Source organism: Odontesthes bonariensis, chromosome 3, assembly GCF_027942865.1.
Source record: "Odontesthes bonariensis isolate fOdoBon6 chromosome 3, fOdoBon6.hap1, whole genome shotgun sequence".
Lineage (NCBI taxonomy): Eukaryota > Metazoa > Chordata > Actinopteri > Atheriniformes > Atherinopsidae > Odontesthes > Odontesthes bonariensis.
In genome coordinates, this window is record NC_134508.1 from 12,027,021 (window position 1) to 12,043,932 (window position 16,912).

At 41.8% G+C, this 16,912-nt stretch overlaps 1 protein-coding gene across 5 annotated transcripts in view; it reads left to right on the top strand.

The window, feature by feature from the left end:
* LOC142376752 (semaphorin-3F-like) overlaps positions 1 to 16,912 on the top strand; it is a 74,700-nt gene that overhangs the window by 53,934 nt on the left and 3,854 nt on the right. For 2 of the 5 annotated variants that reach the window (XM_075460291.1, XM_075460293.1), the window contains 12 exons: positions 1,082 to 1,175; positions 3,617 to 3,736; positions 3,977 to 4,116; positions 5,293 to 5,407; positions 11,812 to 11,881; positions 11,974 to 12,118; positions 12,324 to 12,546; positions 13,648 to 13,736; positions 13,870 to 13,911; positions 15,189 to 15,346; positions 15,706 to 15,773; positions 15,998 to 16,131. In XM_075460291.1, coding sequence (XP_075316406.1) covers positions 1,082 to 1,175; positions 3,617 to 3,736; positions 3,977 to 4,116; positions 5,293 to 5,407; positions 11,812 to 11,881; positions 11,974 to 12,118; positions 12,324 to 12,546; positions 13,648 to 13,736; positions 13,870 to 13,911; positions 15,189 to 15,346; positions 15,706 to 15,773; positions 15,998 to 16,131 — 1,398 coding nt within the window. Of the gene's footprint in view, positions 1 to 1,081; positions 1,176 to 3,616; positions 3,737 to 3,976; positions 4,117 to 5,292; positions 5,408 to 11,811; positions 11,882 to 11,973; positions 12,119 to 12,323; positions 12,547 to 13,647; positions 13,737 to 13,869; positions 13,912 to 15,188; positions 15,347 to 15,680; positions 15,774 to 15,997; positions 16,132 to 16,912 lie in introns of all 5 variants that reach the window. The other 3 variants (XM_075460289.1, XM_075460292.1, XM_075460290.1) reach the window with 2 other exon arrangements.

Consider the following 16,912-nt stretch of genomic DNA (forward strand, 5'->3'; position numbering starts at 1 on the left):
CTCCCACAGCAGGCTCTGTTAGCCCAGCGCAAACACCAGCCATCTGCAGCCAACTAGCTGTGCAGCAAAGGGAAGAAAAGGGCCACATACTTGAACATGTCTCCTCTATTTTAGCACTTAAAGCACTTTGAAACCCGCAAAGCAACTTTTGAAGGATGTTAGGAGTTTGTGTGAAGTGGGGCACTTTGAAAATGTTAAATTCTTTTTTACTTGGACTTTTTAATCTACATGTTGCTACTTTTCTGAAGGGTCATATTTTATGGCAGGGTCGTAAAAGAACATTTCGGGCACAGTTTCCCTCTGGTACACATAAATGTTTGTGACGTTTTCTTAACACGTTACTGTCTGGCATGGCTTTGAGTCAACTGCCAGCACCTTCTTATTTGCATGAGTGGTGATTTTAATCAAAGATGAGTAGGGAATTGCAAAAGAGTGCATGTGTGATCCAGTGAAGTGAGTTTGGCAGAGCGCCATAGTCTCTCCGGCTTAAGTGCTGATGGACAGTGACAGAGATGTCTCCATTTCTGTCCCCGCTGGGAATGAAAAATAAGGATTGGACACGCTCCGGTCTATGAGGCAGGACCACAGGACATGTCATTGCATGCCACTGTTTCATTTTCCCTACTCTCATGCGCAAATTCCTGCCAAGCGCCTTTCAGAGCTTGTGTGCTGGGACGCCACAAGCAGTGAGCATCAGTCATTCAGCCTCCATCCTTGGCTTGTTTTCGCTCTGCTGGATTACAGGTGTCAGCAGTCAGCCTACACACCCATAGGCACCCAGAAGCTGAGAGATATTTGGCAAGCAGCTTATTATTCAGAGAGACACAGCCCATGACACATTGTTTCCCGCTGTAGAGTGGCATGGAGATGGATTAGAAATTCCCCGCTTTCCCCGCATGTATTTTTCTGTATGAACATACGCTCATTATTCTAATACTTCATCCCCCATCAGACCCTTTAGGTCCCACAGGAGTCAGAGGTAGCACATCTGCTCCCTCATTTTCCCTACACAAGGGACTCACAGTGACAAGATGAAGAGTGCTGAATTTATTGCCATCTCCATATGATTTTTCCATTTCAGGAAGAAATCTTCCACTTGGAGCCGGGCAAAGTGGAATCTGGGAAGGGAAAGTGCTCCTACGACCCGAAGCTCAACAGTGTGTCAGCTTTGATTAGTGAGTATTATATGGTTTGGTCACGTGAGACTGTAGACCTTGGTACAGTCCAGCCCAGATCCTTACAACAGCACATATGCTTTACTATCTCGATCTCTCACCTTTTCACCATTCTCTCTTTGTGTGGCGATGTCCTATCACAATTTATGAATTTGTCATAATTTCATCAAGCCAAAATGTATTTTACCCTCGGCCATTAATGGCCATTTGAAATTTTAATACTCACACATCAAGTCAGAGGCAGAATACACCCTGGACAGATCACAGAGTCAAAAATCCTCCTTGATCTTTGCCTTGTTAAGGAGGTGATGGGTGCAGTTACATGTGCATATTGATATGGGAATCCTCCACTGATGAGTTAGTGGCTTGTAAAGTACTGAATATGAAGTGAAATGTTTAAGAATATTTCTATTATCATTTAGGAATTAACTCATTTACCTGGACCTGATTGTACAGTGGGTTCTATTATGAAATGAATGCCTCAGTACTGTTTGTATCCTCCTTTCATTATTAGATATCCTGCCCTCTAGTTGTTGTAAATTTCTAATAAGGTTCAGTCTGGGTGTCATATCTTCTCATCTGTCACAGCACTCATGAAGCCAGAGTCCTCTGTCCTTTTGCTCAAGGTCTCTCAGTCAGGTTCAGGCCACACAGATGCCACCAGTGAAAGGTGATCTTCTCTCTGTGGGGTGAGACAGTGGGTGTGAATCACTGGCGCTGCTTTCCCACATTAGCGCAATGCCAGCTGACCAGTATGGAACCAAGACTGTCATCCAAGATGGATTTATCTCCCACCTCTATCAGTTAGCATCATCCAAGGGAGATTAGGATTTGGAATCCTGTGTCACAACAGGAGATTTACCATTGACCACTGAGTGCTCAGCTCCTCACCACATTAAACGTCCAATCATGCGTGGACATTTTAATGATATATCATCAATCTCCGGGCAGCTCTGCCGGAGACCATGACATTGACTATAATGGTGGTAGAAGAGTGTCTCTTGTTCCTGCTGTCTCCATGCTCAGAGACACACCTGCTGTCTTGTGGGGCCCATATGGCAGCTGGAAGACCATCACCTTGCCTTCCTGTGGCTTAACAAGACTGTTGTGTACATATTTTCAGGCTGCACACATGGATGTGCTAAAATTTTTTGTCTTCATGAAGTGCATGTGAAAACTTTTTAAGGAAGTTTGAGTGCTCTTGTTGTTGTTTTTTGTAATTTCTTTACAGGAAGTTTCCTAGAACAGCAATTGCTCTGGAACCATACACACTTTAGATTTGTTTGAGGTTTTAAAAACAGATTAGAAAATGACAGTGGTTGTATAGTTGGGGCCAGTTTGTACAGCTGTTGCTATCCACAAGAATTTCTTTTAATGGCTTTAAGCTAATAGAAAGAAAGACTGACACTGATCCAGTTTAAGCAAGCACTCTAAATACTGATTTACTACTCTGAGCTAAGTTCTCCATTACTTTTTATCCCAGTTCCACATTGGACCAAATCATAAATCAATTTATGATTTACTCTGTAAATTACCAAATGTGTTTTAAGCCGCATGAGAAAATTAACAAGCTTTTTCTGAAAATGGAACCATTTCTAACAGTTTTTTAAAGACCCTGTTCATTTTAAGATACTTATGTCTTAATATGCAGGTGAGTCTGATGGTATGATTATGATAACAGAGCAAAAAATAAATGTCTTCCCAGATATCATATAATATCTCAGTTATTCCCAGATGTGAAAGTGTAAAAAGGACTCTTTTCATTTTTCTTTTGTGGATTTCCATTCTAGTTTTTTTTTTTGCTTGAGGCTTCCTTCTGGTTAGAACAACTACTTCTTCTACTGAATTACAACCCCTGGCATTTTAGCAAATGGCCATGTGGCAACGTGATGGACTGTGACCTGTCCAGGGTGTACCCTGCCTCTCGCCTGATGGCAGCTGGAATAGACTCCAGCCCCCTGGTGACACTGTATAAGCGATTATTGAAAACGAATGAATAATCTGACAGATTAATCTGAATTTCGACCCAGGAAGAAATAAGATGACATCTATTGCAAATTACAGAAAGGCGCAAATGTACATTTCTTGATTTTTTAAGTAATACTTTGATACTAATACTAAAGTTTAGATCCAAAATAGTTTCAGCAATAAAGTGTAGCCACGTCTCTGCAGGAATTGAACATGTTAGATTCCAAGGTAGTTCAGTAAGTAATTGCTATTTAGAATGCAATTACTTGCAATTTAAGACATAATCATGTCCTGTCTACTTGTATGAATGAAGACAAATAGGTAGCTGAGCTGCTGTATTGCGGAACGGCAACCCCTGAGATGGTTCTAAATATCCTTTTTATACAAGTCTGTGTTTTGTGCCAAGGGTGGTGCTAGAATAATTTCAAAGTCAAGCAATTTTACCCAATTTAACTGTTTTCTTTCTTCCTTAGATGGCGAACTATATGCTGGGGTTTATGTTGACTTCATGGGAACAGACTCTGCCATTTTCCGTACTTTAGGAACAAAGACTGCTATGCGAACAGATCAGTACAACTCCAGATGGCTGAACGGTAACATTGTTTTTAGCCCTATGAATTTTACTTTCATGTATCTCTCTTTTATAACTTCTCTGTGCACAAAACAAACAAAGGTTAAAACTGTGTAATAGGGCTGAAATAACTTCTGGTTCTTCCATAAGTTTAGAATCAACTAGCAAGCAGATTGACAGGAAACACTAAAGTTTAAGAAAATATTTCCACCAGATGTTCTGTTCTTCCACCTAAACATCTCAACATCTCTTCTCTTCACAGACCCCACTTTCATCCACGTGCACCTTATCCCTGATAGCGCGGAGAGAAATGATGACAAGCTGTATTTTTTTTTCCGAGAGAAGTCCTCAGAGATGGGCCAAAGTCCTGTGACCCAGTCCCGCATAGGACGCATCTGCCTGGTGTGTACACAGTGAGGAGTGTTTTGCTTTGTTTAGTGAAAAGAAAACCTACAGCATCTATATGAAAAGGCTGGAGTGTCCCGAGGCAAGTCGCCCACTGTGTTTGAATATTTACGCGCTCGGGACTAGTATTTGGCTAACGCTAACATGCTGGAATCCACATGTGTCTTTAACCTTCCTGTCTACAATGCATCCCTCTGTCTGAGAGATTGCTCTCTAACCTCTGACCCTGTGATCTCGTGGCCTTCTATCCCTGGTAGTCCTAAAATACTAAAAGCTTTATGTGTATGGTGTGGCTAAAAAACGCTCCCCCAAAGAAAACAAAAAAACATCCCTCCAAGTGAAATTTGACTTCCTGCCTTCCGCACATACACCCTGTGCACCCCAGAAATCTAAAGTAAACTGTGCCAGATCAAAATAAATCATAACGAATGTCACCAAAAGCTTGCGGGAGCATTTTTCTGAGCTGATCATGCTTATATATTCCGCGTGTGGGTTTCCTCTGCAAGTTTGCCTGCTTGTGCGTTCATAACAGCGGGGATATGAGAACAGCCAGTGAGTGAGAAGAAGTTGAGTACGTGTGCTTGTCGTCTCAGCTGTTCACTGTTGTATTTATTCGAGGGGGTCAGGTGCTGACCCGGCACACAAACGCTCATCCCCCTCCCAGTGGGCTCCATCACAGCCCTCCAGAGATGCGGTCCTGTCATTCCTGCTTCGCTGCACATCTGGATGCTCTTATTGCCGTTCTTTGCCCCCTGCACACTACCAAGAATACACTCACTGTAATCACGCTGAAAATTATGAAAACATTTCAACTCCCCAAATGGGACTGCATGAAGAATGTGAAAAAAAAAAGAATGTGAGAAATATGAAATTAAAAGAAAATGAAAGTGCAACTCTTCTTTTAGAGATGCAGATTTTGGAAAAGCACAGGCTGGTCCTAGCTCATCCTTTCTGGGACGGATTCTGGCTTCACTCCATCACAGATGGAATGAAGTAGTGTTTATCAACCCTATCCCCACCCCCTTTATATTGTGCTGGATTTGCAAAGTTATTTACACACTTTGTAGTGCACCTGTGCGCATGTGGATATGTGTGGCTCCACTTTGGTTGGTTTTCACAAGGGAGGATTGATGAGCATGCAATTGATGGAGAAACTGTGTTTCTCAAAAACAGAACGACGACGGAGGTCACTGCTGTCTGGTCAACAAGTGGAGCACCTTCCTGAAGGCCAGGCTCATCTGCTCAGTGCCCGGGGCCGACGGCATGGAAACGCACTTTGATGAGCTCAGTGAGTATAAAGGCCTTAACACCTGCAAACTAAGATCCTGCTGTGCTTCCTTCCACTGTTTTCAATTGATATTGTAATGTCTAGGTTAGTTAGTGGGGGTGGGGTGGAGACTTCCCTGTCAATCAGAGAAGCTGCCGGAGGTGTGAAGCATTTTCTGTGGGTGGTACATCACACTTTATTGCCAGATTTCATCCTACTCATGTGGAGAATTGGCTAAATTATTTGATTTATTACTGACTATACAGCAGATAGTTTTCATTATTCCATATAAAGAAAAGGGGAAGAGGAAAAACTATAAAAGAAAAAAAAAATCTTTTCATGGTCAACCAATCAACCAAATAATAAAAACAATCACCAAGTAAAAAAAATAAAATAAAGGGGCGCCATATGCACCGAAGATCACCACACTTTATGACAGTTAGAGCAGACCTGGTTTTAACCAAACTAACCAAACTTTATATATATGTATATATTTTTGATACATATACAGCTATTTGATATGTCCTTTGAATGTAAAGAGCTGAATTTGATGTGAAGTATATTGAAGATAATAGAATATCGTTGTCATTCACACACACATACACTGGATTTGTTTATTTCATTCTTTTTTATGTATGATCTCTTCTGAAATATTAAGAAGAGAGCAGTTGACTGTAGCACCAACCAAGAGTAAAAGCACCCACATGGACACACAATGTACATTAAAGCTCAACCCACTCCCTTCACACGGCTTGTGCAGCATATTGTAATGTGAAAGACTCACATAATCCCAGTACTGCACTGCAGGTGTCAATTTCTTTCAAGAACAAAAAAGTCTGTTTCTTTTCACATGCATGAAAGGAGGCGGCCTGATGGTGGACAGATCAGATCGCCAAGCTGGAATATATGCGACTGTAAGACTTTTTTGGCTCTTTGGGGACAGCTCTTTCCCTCTCTGACTCCATTGGTTTAAAATGGAGCCAAAAAGTGATAGAGGACTGATTCATGAGGCTACTGTTGCTCTTGAACTAATCTTAAGAATGAAAAGTGGCTTGCCCTAACAGATTGTGTTGTCTCATTTATCTCACTGAGACATACCTTACTTTTTCTGTGCCTGCCTGCAGTTCTAAAAGCACTAATTTGTTTTTTCATAGGTGAGGAATATTTTAGACAAAATTGAACAAGGTGAAAAGTGACTTAAAAACTGCATTGCTCGTTTGTGTGTGCAGCCACATAACTGATGAGAAGGCAGATCCGAATGGGCTGGCTTTGGCTTTTGCAAATAAGGGTTCTGTCTGTACTGGTAAGGTCAGTGTTGACATAGACACAGCAGTGCAGTATTATTCTCTGAGAAGACTCGATATTCGCCAGCGTTTGGCACTGTTGATGAATTTAGGGATATTGCTTGAATAAGGCTGTAGATGTGTAGTGGTGCGGGCTAGTGAATGAATAGGGATAGGCATTCTGGGTGAGAGAGAAGAAAAGAGTACACATGCCAGATCTCAAAGCAGCAATCCCTGCCAAGGTCTTCTATTAGGGACTGAAGTGAATAAGATTGTGTTTAATGCTAAAAGCCTCACATTTGCTGTCTGGTTTGAATGTTTGTAAAGCTCTTTTTCTGAATTTTGGGTAACTAAAGGTAGCCCTAACTGAGAGTTACATAAGAGCAGATGCAAACCTCTCATATCTGTTTATTAGACACGAAGCTACAGTCAGGAACCCTAGTTTAACTTAGCATTGACAAAATATTGTATCTGCAAATTGCATTTGTTATATTTATTATCACAGTTTTGTGGGGGGGGTGTTCTTTTTCTTTAACCAGTAGACAGAGATTGGATACTGTAAGCATTTAGTATTCATGCTAAACTAAGCTAACTAGCACATGACTTGTAGCCTGATGTTTAGAGAGATTGGTAGAATGAGTCAATGGGTAAATTGACCTGCCCCCTGAATCCTGGCAACCTTGCACTTTTTTGTCATGTGATGGGCAGTAACGTGTTACTGTAATCTGATTACTTTTTTCAAGTAACGAGCAAAGTAAGTGATTACAATTGCAAAAACAGTAATTAGATTACTGTTACTTTCCCGTGAGCAGGCTGCGTTACTGCGTTACTAAACCGTGATTTTGTGATTTTTGATGTCAGTGCGTGTGTAGATCAACAAGAGATAACATGGAGCGCGGGAGAAAACAGGACCACGCAGCGTTTAATGCTTGGAAGTACTGACATTACTTTGACTCGGTAAAAAGTGACAAAAGCAAACCGCTGTACACTCTGCGTGGGAAGAAAATTTTTATCCACAGCGAAAAAATCCACCTTAAATCTGAGCAAGCGCCTAGCAAGCTGGCACAGGAATGTGAAACTCATTGAGAAAGCCCCACTGACATGACCGCTGCGGCTACCAAACCTCAGACAGCCCCTCTCCTGCTGAACAGGTGAAAATAGACTTAAGAGCGACAGGTGTTTCGAAAAAGAGACTGTTTCATTTGATTCAATTCTTTTTGATGGAATATGCAGCAAGAATAGAATTAAGCTGAAAGGTCTATTGTTTTATAGCTTACTCAGGTCGTGCACTATGTTTTTGAAAAATAACTAAGTAAAGCAATTATTAAAGGAACTAATTACTTTTGGGGGGAAAGTAATTAGTAAAGTAACTGGATTACTTTATTGGGGAAGTAATCAGTAACTAATTACTATTTCCAAGTAACTTGACCAACACTGCATGTGACCATTCATTTTAGAACCACCCATTAATTCTGCCAGACTGCGAAAAGGAAATGCACAAAGGAAGAGTGATAACTATCAAACTTATTAAAACGTCATCCTTTGATCACTAGAATTTGCAGGAAACATTTAAGGGGAAAAAAAGTGAAATGTTCTGTAAAATGCAAAAATAGACTGTGAATATATCAAAACTCAGAAATAGTATTGTTTGTTTTTTTAAATGTACACTAGTTTTGGGCTACTCCTTTTGAGCTTCACACTTGCAACACTTAAAAGTTGTAGCAGTGGTGTGTTTACTGCTGTGTTGCATCATCTCTTTTTCGTCATCTTTTTTCAGCAGTTGTCTTCAGTTCCCAAATACTACAGTAAAGTTTGTAGAAAATATAGATTGCAGCGCTTTGCAGTGTTTTCTCAGTATTACTTGAAACAAGATTTACATGGATCACAATTGAAAAAAAAACCAGATCTGAACTGCAGGCAGTTCAGTTTTCTACAGAGCCATAGTGTTTTAATACACACACAATGTGCTTCAGAATAGTTGAGCTGAGATAAGGAACTCGGCTCACAGCACGCAGTGGGGGGTAAGAAAATGTTCATAAATGATATTGCTAATATGGAATGTCATACAGCTTCATGTCAAAAGAGGCAAACTATCCCTTTAACTACTTAACTACTCACAAAAAGTGTTTGTTGCCAATAAACTTTGTTGTGATTTGTTGTAAGATGTTTTATTTTAGGGAAACTGAGTTGTACTGTACATGCATTTCTCTATATAAAGCAAATAAGGCACTTAGATGCTTTACAGGGCATAGCTATAGATTGTTTCAAGTCAGAACATGCTTTCAAAACTATATTTGAGAGGACTCATAAACTTCCCACCATTCTGTAAGAGTTTTAATAAAAGTTTAAATGTTTTTTGTTGAAATGTCCAGAGCAGATATAATCTTTTGTGGTAGTCATTTCAGAACATTATTTTCGCAAAGCAAGCCTGACACATGGGGAGTTTTTACACTCACGCCCTACATGACAGCTTGTACCTTAGGAAAGAAAAACTGTTTTATTCAGTTCCATCAGAAAAAATAGTGAGAGACCCTTTGTACGAGTAAGATATTTTGTATGAGGACTACAAAATGATATGCGTTTGCGACCTATCGCTAAAAGACTTAAAAGACAGAGAGAAAGAGAACAGAGTTAAATGCAGAAAGAGTCCAAAGAGAGACAGACTAATCTAAAAAGCAAAGGTTGATCAAGCAGAAAATAATTTTTTTTGGAGGGAATGGGATGTATGGCTACCAAAATGTTATGTCCGTAAAAACATAGGGAAGATAGTTGAATTGGGATCTTTTCTCAGTCGTCCGTCCAGGTTTCTCTCTATAAGAGTACACTTGAGTTTTCTTGCGTGCGGATATCTCATATCTGCAGTACTGCAAGTCTGGAAGTGTAAACTTGTGTCTTCATGCGTTACAAATCTCTTGTATCTGTGGTACAACAGCTGTATGTCATGACAAGGATCATATGTTAGGTGACATCCATGGCAGCCGCCCATTAGGCTGTGGCCATGCTAACCCGTGACCGTTCCGCCGCTCCGGTTCATGGCAGCTGTGGGAGATGGCATGATGGTGTGTAAATGCAAATGGGTGTGAACCTGCTTTCCACTCAAGAGTACAGTCTGCTTTCTCTGAGCTGAATCCTGCTCTCCGGGGATGAGCTTAAGACTGCAGACAGTCCCCAAAGGAAGACTTACACAGCCACACTAATGTGGACGGACCATAACCCAGCAGTTCAAATTCAAAGACAATTCTCACTCCAAGCATGTATCATACTATCTGCATTGCAACTTGACAGCTAATTTCTCATGCTGGTCTACATGCTATATGGAACTGTGGGCACATAAATCTCAATTGGTATGCTAACTGTTTTCCAGCATTTGATCAGTTCACCTTTTGTTTCCACACTTTCTAAACTCTGATAGTGTATTTTTAGCTTTTCTTTCTCCATATTTTTCTAACTGACTTTCTTACCGATCACATTTCTCGTAATTCCCCTGCGCAATTAGGTTTTGGAGCTCATTCTCTACAGTATTTCATGGTGATGGCCCTTGTCTTGTTGTAGGCAGTGAACATGTCTCCTGGGACTAGTATTTAGGTCATGTACTGGCAGCAGAAAGACTTATCACCTGTGCTTGGCATCAACCGAAGGATAATCTAAATCAGGGATTGTTGTTGTCAGAGCCGCTGCAGGACAACTAATGGGAATGTTTGTGATTTAAAGACCTCAAAACCTGGCTTAAAAGTATATGATGCCGTTCTCCTTCGGGACAGAAGAGATATTTCCTATCCCCCCAAAATGCAAGACATGAAATATGGGTGCAGGAAGAGGAGAATCCCTGCACACTATGTTGGAAATGTTTGCCAAATCTCAAGGAGTTTAGCGAAAAGGTTTGATTTAACAGCTCAACATTTCACTGCGCTTGTTTGGCGCCTGGGTTGTTTCCTTTAGGATGGCTAGTTGAAAGGTTATTCGTGGCTCTCCAACCTTTCATGTCATGTTTCTCTTCAAATTGATTTCATTTTCATCGGTAACCTCATTTGGGGAATTTTTTGGGGGGAAACATCCCATCAGCCTTAACATTATCATCACTGCTTTGATATTGTGTTGGTCTCTTCTCATGCCACAAAAAGAGCTCTGACCATTCAAAGCGTGGACAAGGAACATCTGGGGGTCTCTTGGAGTGTGGTACCAGGACAATAGCAATACATTTGTCAGGCCCTGTGGGATGTCGGGTGGGGTCTTAGTGGACTGAGCTTACTTCCCACAGATGTCATAACATTCCCTCAGATTGATATCTATAGTTTTAAGGGACGGCTAAAGAACTTTGTCTTGTCATTTGTTTCCTTCCTAAGCAGATTTTGTGGGGCCCACTGCTGTCTCGATGGGGGAGGCTGCAACTGTAAAGCATTGGCCAAACCAACTAAATCTAGCCCATTTTTTCTCCAGTTAAATGAAACAGCAACAGGTTTTTTGTATGGCACTTCTTAAAAATGTGTAAAGAGGGTAGTGTATGAGAGCTAATCTCAATTTGATGCATTTTCCATCCATAAGAAGCATAAAAAGGAGAAAGCAGTTTTATCCAGCTTTGAGTGAACCCCGATGAATATTTAAAGGAAGCCCAGTAGTACATCTAGCACCATACGACTGGTGTGATATGACAGATGGCTGGATGAGGTTACACCTGGTCAGTGAAGTATCTTACTGTTACAGTCTATCATAGTAATTGGATGTGCAAATGATTGATAAGTAACTCTATTCTACATAAAGTCCCATAAAAGGGTGTTCTAGTCTAAAAGGTGCACACTAAGCCTCCACAGTAGGATGAAAGAATTTGCATGAACACAGTTATATCGTGGTTTTCAAGATGCAAATTGTACATCTAAAAATAACTGTAATGATGCAAAATGACAATGATGTAAGATTTTCTTATCAATTATACCCAAACTGAAGTTACCCAAATTCACATGAGATCTAATAATAAGCACAGAAATTCTGATATGAACCCCAACCTTTATTCTCTGGCTGTATTTATGGATTTCAAGAACGGTCATAAAAGCAGAGAGAGATGAGATCTCCCCTCTCCAGTAGTGTGTCTGTGTCTTTCGTGTGTCGTATCTGTCACTCACCTGACTTCTCTGTTCTCCCTTATAGGAGATGTTTACATACAGCCAACTCAGGATATAAAAAATCCTGTGATATATGGAGTCTTCTCTGTGTCGGGGTAAGTTCACCACATAAACAGATTGGGAATATTCTGTTTTCTGCCTCTGTGCCTGCGTGATGAATTGACCCATTTTCACATTCACCCCACAGTTCTGTGTTCAAAGGCTCAGCCGTTTGTGTGTACTCCATGGCCGACATCCGGATGGTCTTCAATGGACCCTTCGCCCACAAGGAGGGTCCCAATTACCAGTGGGTGGCCTACACCGGGAAGATCCCCTACCCTCGCCCTGGCACGGTGAGCCTCACCCCGCTCTGACCCCACGCGTGAATCCCACAGAGAGCTGACACAACAGGGGCTTCTCCCTGACTTAAACCGCAAAGGGAAACCACCTGAACAAGATCCAGGCATCAGCTTATTCAAGCTAAAAAACACAACTGCTAGACTTTTATGTGATTTCATCCAGCACCCATGCTCAAGAATGTTGATGTTTCCCTCCTAGTGCCCTGGAGGAACTTTCACCCCCAACATGAAGTCCACAAAGGACTACCCAGATGAAGTGATTAACTTCATGAGGAATCACCCTGCCATGAATAATGCAGTGTACCCAGTGCACAAGCGCCCCCTGGTGGTTCGGACCAATGTGGACTATGAGTTCACCACCGTTACAGTGGACCAGGTGACAGCTGCGGATGGCAGCTATGAAGTGCTCTTCTTAGGAACGGGTCAGTGCTGTTCTGTTTTCCAAACTTTAAATGTGATTTTTATTTGATAGAATGTGTGATAAAATGTATTAACAGAGCCAGCACTCTTCTCAGCTTTGCTAAGGTCATTTTTATCTGATAAGTTGAGTGCATGAAGTCAGTCTGAGCTCATGAAACCTTTGACCAGAGTCCGCACGCTAAGTGACAGTGTCGGTGGGCTGCTGAATAATGGAGGACAGAATCCCCTTGTGGAAATAAATCCCATGTAAGTGGCGGACTTGTCTCCACTGCAATCATTTATCATCAGGAGAAAAGCATTCTTTCCTTTTGTGCTCGAGTGGAAATTTAACCAATCAAAGGGTCTGAGCCTCGCTCTGCTCTGTTGAAGTAAACAACAGGAGATTTGTACCTGGAGGGCAAGGGTGGATCAGCAGCGGGGGGGAGAGAAGAGAAACAGCGGAGGAGGAAGGAGGGTTATAGTTAGCGTATCCATCACCTTAATCTTGTCCACTGGTGTAAGAGAGATTATCTGTTTGCCTGCATACCTTGAACCTCTAATAAGGCCCCCGTGTGACAGCAACCGCTGCACAGTGTGCAGCACTCACATGTTGCATATGACGCCTCTTAACCGGCTTCTTTGTTCGTCTGTGCATCACGGGGAGGAGGCTAATGGGCTTGTGTACGACAGCGACCACTGTGGAGGAATGTGTGTCCTTTCAGCTGCTGTCAGAAGCAGCTATTCAGCCCTGCACAATTCAGAAGACATAATAAATCTCAGGTATCCCGCTCACAGGAATTCTTTACAGAAATCACAGGGAGAGGCCAGAGAATGTCGTATGGCGTCCAAACGAATAGGTCAAGGCAAGAGTGACAGAGAAGGTTTGTCACGGGGAGCGGCCGTGTGCACACAAAGTGGAGCGGGGCCTCGTGTCATTGAGGAAAGGTTAAACTGGAGAGAAGCGTGCGACAGAGATGAAGCGTACAGTGCGGCCTATTGATATGAGGATTATCTTTGTTTGAGGCCGCTGAGAGAGTCAAAGAAGAATCCAAGGGGCTGTTGACGGGTGGAGGGATGTGTGGTTGCAGGTGTGCGGCTGACAGGTGTGTGTTGTGATCCAACAGACAAGGGAACAGTTCAGAAAGTGATTGTGCTGCCCAGAGATGACCTGCAAACTGAGGAGCTGGTCCTGGAGGAGGTTGAGGTTTTCAAGGTTAGCTTTTTATTACTTTCCTCCTTTGACACCCCTCCCCCTTTTCTATTACGTTCCTCTTTTTCACTTTTGCTAATGTGTCTGTTGCACTGCTTGCCTCCTGTCCTCACAATCCTTATTTTCCTCCGTCAAGGTCCCCACTCCTATAACAACGATGAAGATCTCATCAAAAAGGGTAAGCGTGTCTGCACAAGAGATTTTCCTAACCTTTGCTTTACACAGGCAGGAAAGAAACCTCCCGCCAAAGAATCCACGATAAAGTTTGGAAAAGGTCACAAGCTCCATGTGCGCAGCTGTATTTCCCTGTTGCTTCCTTCCTCATAATTCACAGAAAAGCCATAAGTCAAAGAGACAATCAAGAGAGAAATATGGAAAAGACATCAAAAGCTCCGAGTCGTCTTTTAAAGTGATTAAAATACTTGGCCTCCTCTGCAAGTCATGACATCAGTCTGCAGACTGAGAGTTAGGATTACACACAGCCTGCCAGACTGATGAATTTCGAGCTGATCAGAAAATTCTGATGGCAGCCTCATAAGAAAACAGTTTTCACCCAGATGATCCACAGCCTCCGCCACAGGTCCACAGCCCAGATCTGTGCTTACCTCATTAGTATTTAGTTCATGACTCCAATATGGGTTAATAACATTTTAACATGAAAACCAATCAAAAAAGACAAGAAAAAAAAAGCTACTGATGATCTACTTGTGCAATTCAAGTTCACAAATCCAATTTGGAATTATTTATCAGTAATTAACTGGAGCCACCAATAATTAGATATAATGTAAGTAATATAAGTGGTCTTGAGAGAATATGAGCATGGAAAGAAGAGAATGTTTGAAATAGGTTAATATTTTGAGAGTTTTTGATTCAGGAAATCCACATATATTTAAAGTTAAATCAAGTATTATGTATCTTAGTTGTGGCGTGAAAAGGTAAATGTAAAAAGCACATATGTTTGATTGACATCAGTTGCATTACAGTCAAGTTTTAGCCAACAGTTTTTACCTTTTCATTTTGAACACCTGCCAAGATAAGTGTGACATGCTACGGTGGCGCTCCGTCCAACAGGTGGCGCCCAAGACAACCGCTGATATTTCAGAGTCGCAGAAAGACTTGTCTGAATTGTAATTTAGATTTGGATTTTGTTCAAGGTTTTAACATCTAGTTTTTGTTTATCAAAATTATACAACTTGATCCAGAGTTAAGAATGTCATCACTTTAATTTTCCATCTTGATGGGTGAACTTAAAAAGATGCACCTCCCATAAACCTATTTAAATTGCACAACTTCACATCGATGTGTGATCATTCCTGAAATGGTCACTGCATCCTTCCATATGATCAGCCCTGCTCAGTGGTCCTGAAAAGTTCTCTGCCTCAGTTTGATATCTTTGTCAATGTGCTGTCCAACATTGTGTGGAACTTTATTTTCCATCCTCTTCTTTTCCAACAGCAACAGCTGTATGTATCATCTGCTGTGGGCCTGACCCAGTTGGCTCTCCATCGCTGCGACATGTACGGTGAGGCCTGCGCTGACTGCTGCCTGGCCAGAGATCCTTACTGCGCCTGGGATGGCAAGTCCTGTTCCCGGTACTCAGCCTCACAGAAGAGGTAAGCACCAACAGCAGTGTTAGCATGAGCTACGTTAACATCCCAACTAACCCAGTGTTTTAATTGGTGTGATGAATAATGCTCAAATCGGACTACCTGAATGGCTGAGTGGCTGTTCCAACAACTAAATCAGGTCAAATCCTGATGGTGTTTGGGTGAACTGAGCTGGATGACACAAAAATTGTAAAATTACATGATGCAGTGACATAACAAGATAACAGAGTGGTGGCTTTTGATTCTGTATGTTTATATTAACGTCTTTAGCGGCCTCATGTATTATTGAATGGCTTCGAATGGCTTGCCGTTGCTTTATGATGTTTTTCTCTCCTTATTTGGCAACACTGGTCTGACCCCTTTAGACGTAGCCGGAGGCAGGACGTCAAGTACGGGAACCCCATCCGACAGTGCAGGGGCTTCAACTCTAACGGTAATTCAGCCACTATTGGTGCATTAATGAACTGAGGCAGTAGTTCTGTCTTTTTGTTTCTGCTGCAAACAATTAGAGCTGTATTCTGTGACGGACATACTGCACAACAAAAAAAAAGAAAACATGAAAAGTTTTAGTTTGACACAAATGAGATTTTGGTTCTGAGGAGCTCATAGTAATGTGTTTTGGTTGCCATGGAAATCTCTCTGTCTCTGCCCCTGCAGTCAATAAGAACACTCTGGAGATGGTGCAGTATGGGGTGGAGGGAAGCAGCACCTTCCTGGAGTGTCAGGCTCGCTCTCCACATGCTGTCATCAAATGGCATCTGCAGAGAGACAACAGTGACCGCAGGAGAGAGGTGAGCCACCCAACTTCTGTTCTCAAAGTTTCTGGATTTAAAAGCGGCCCGTTTTTTGGAGTCATTCATCAAAAAATAAATGGAAAATGTTACACACATGTAAATCCATAAACTCATATAAGATGAGAGATATGGACATGTGGATATACCCACCACTCTATTTCATTGCATATCATTCCTGAGCATCTGCTAGCATGATAAGGTTATTCAGGCTGTGATTGAATGATGGCTGAATACTCACTCAGACCTCCGACTGTCCTCAGGCCCAAGGGAAGAACACATAAAGGGGAGTTGTGAGAAAGCCCTCTGCTCTGATATGCAACCCTGAGGGCCTAGTTTAAAGTTTTATCGTGAGGCAATGTAACACTGCTGCCTCTCTTTTATTGACTATTCTGTTGGATGGTCTCTATTCCCACAGGCAGAGCCGACTTTGCTGCTGGATTCTGAGCAAAAAAGGCTGTCATCACCAAATCAGATTCCTGGGTGTGGATGCACGTGTAGGTCGGCTGTGCATAAAATAGACCCATTTGAACCGCTTCAGTCCAAAAACAATATTAAGAGTGAAGCCTGTTTCTCAGGAATTTTAACAAAGGCAAATGGTACATTTAATATTTATATTTGCAGTGCCAACTATGTAATATTATTATTTTGTAGTCCCGTGAAGAAGAACATATTGCTGTTACTCGATAGCTCCAAAAGGTCTGCTAATGGATGCAGAAAGTCAGACTGATGTGGGAGTGGATTTAGGTATATTGTGGATCATGAGACACTGACCTCTACA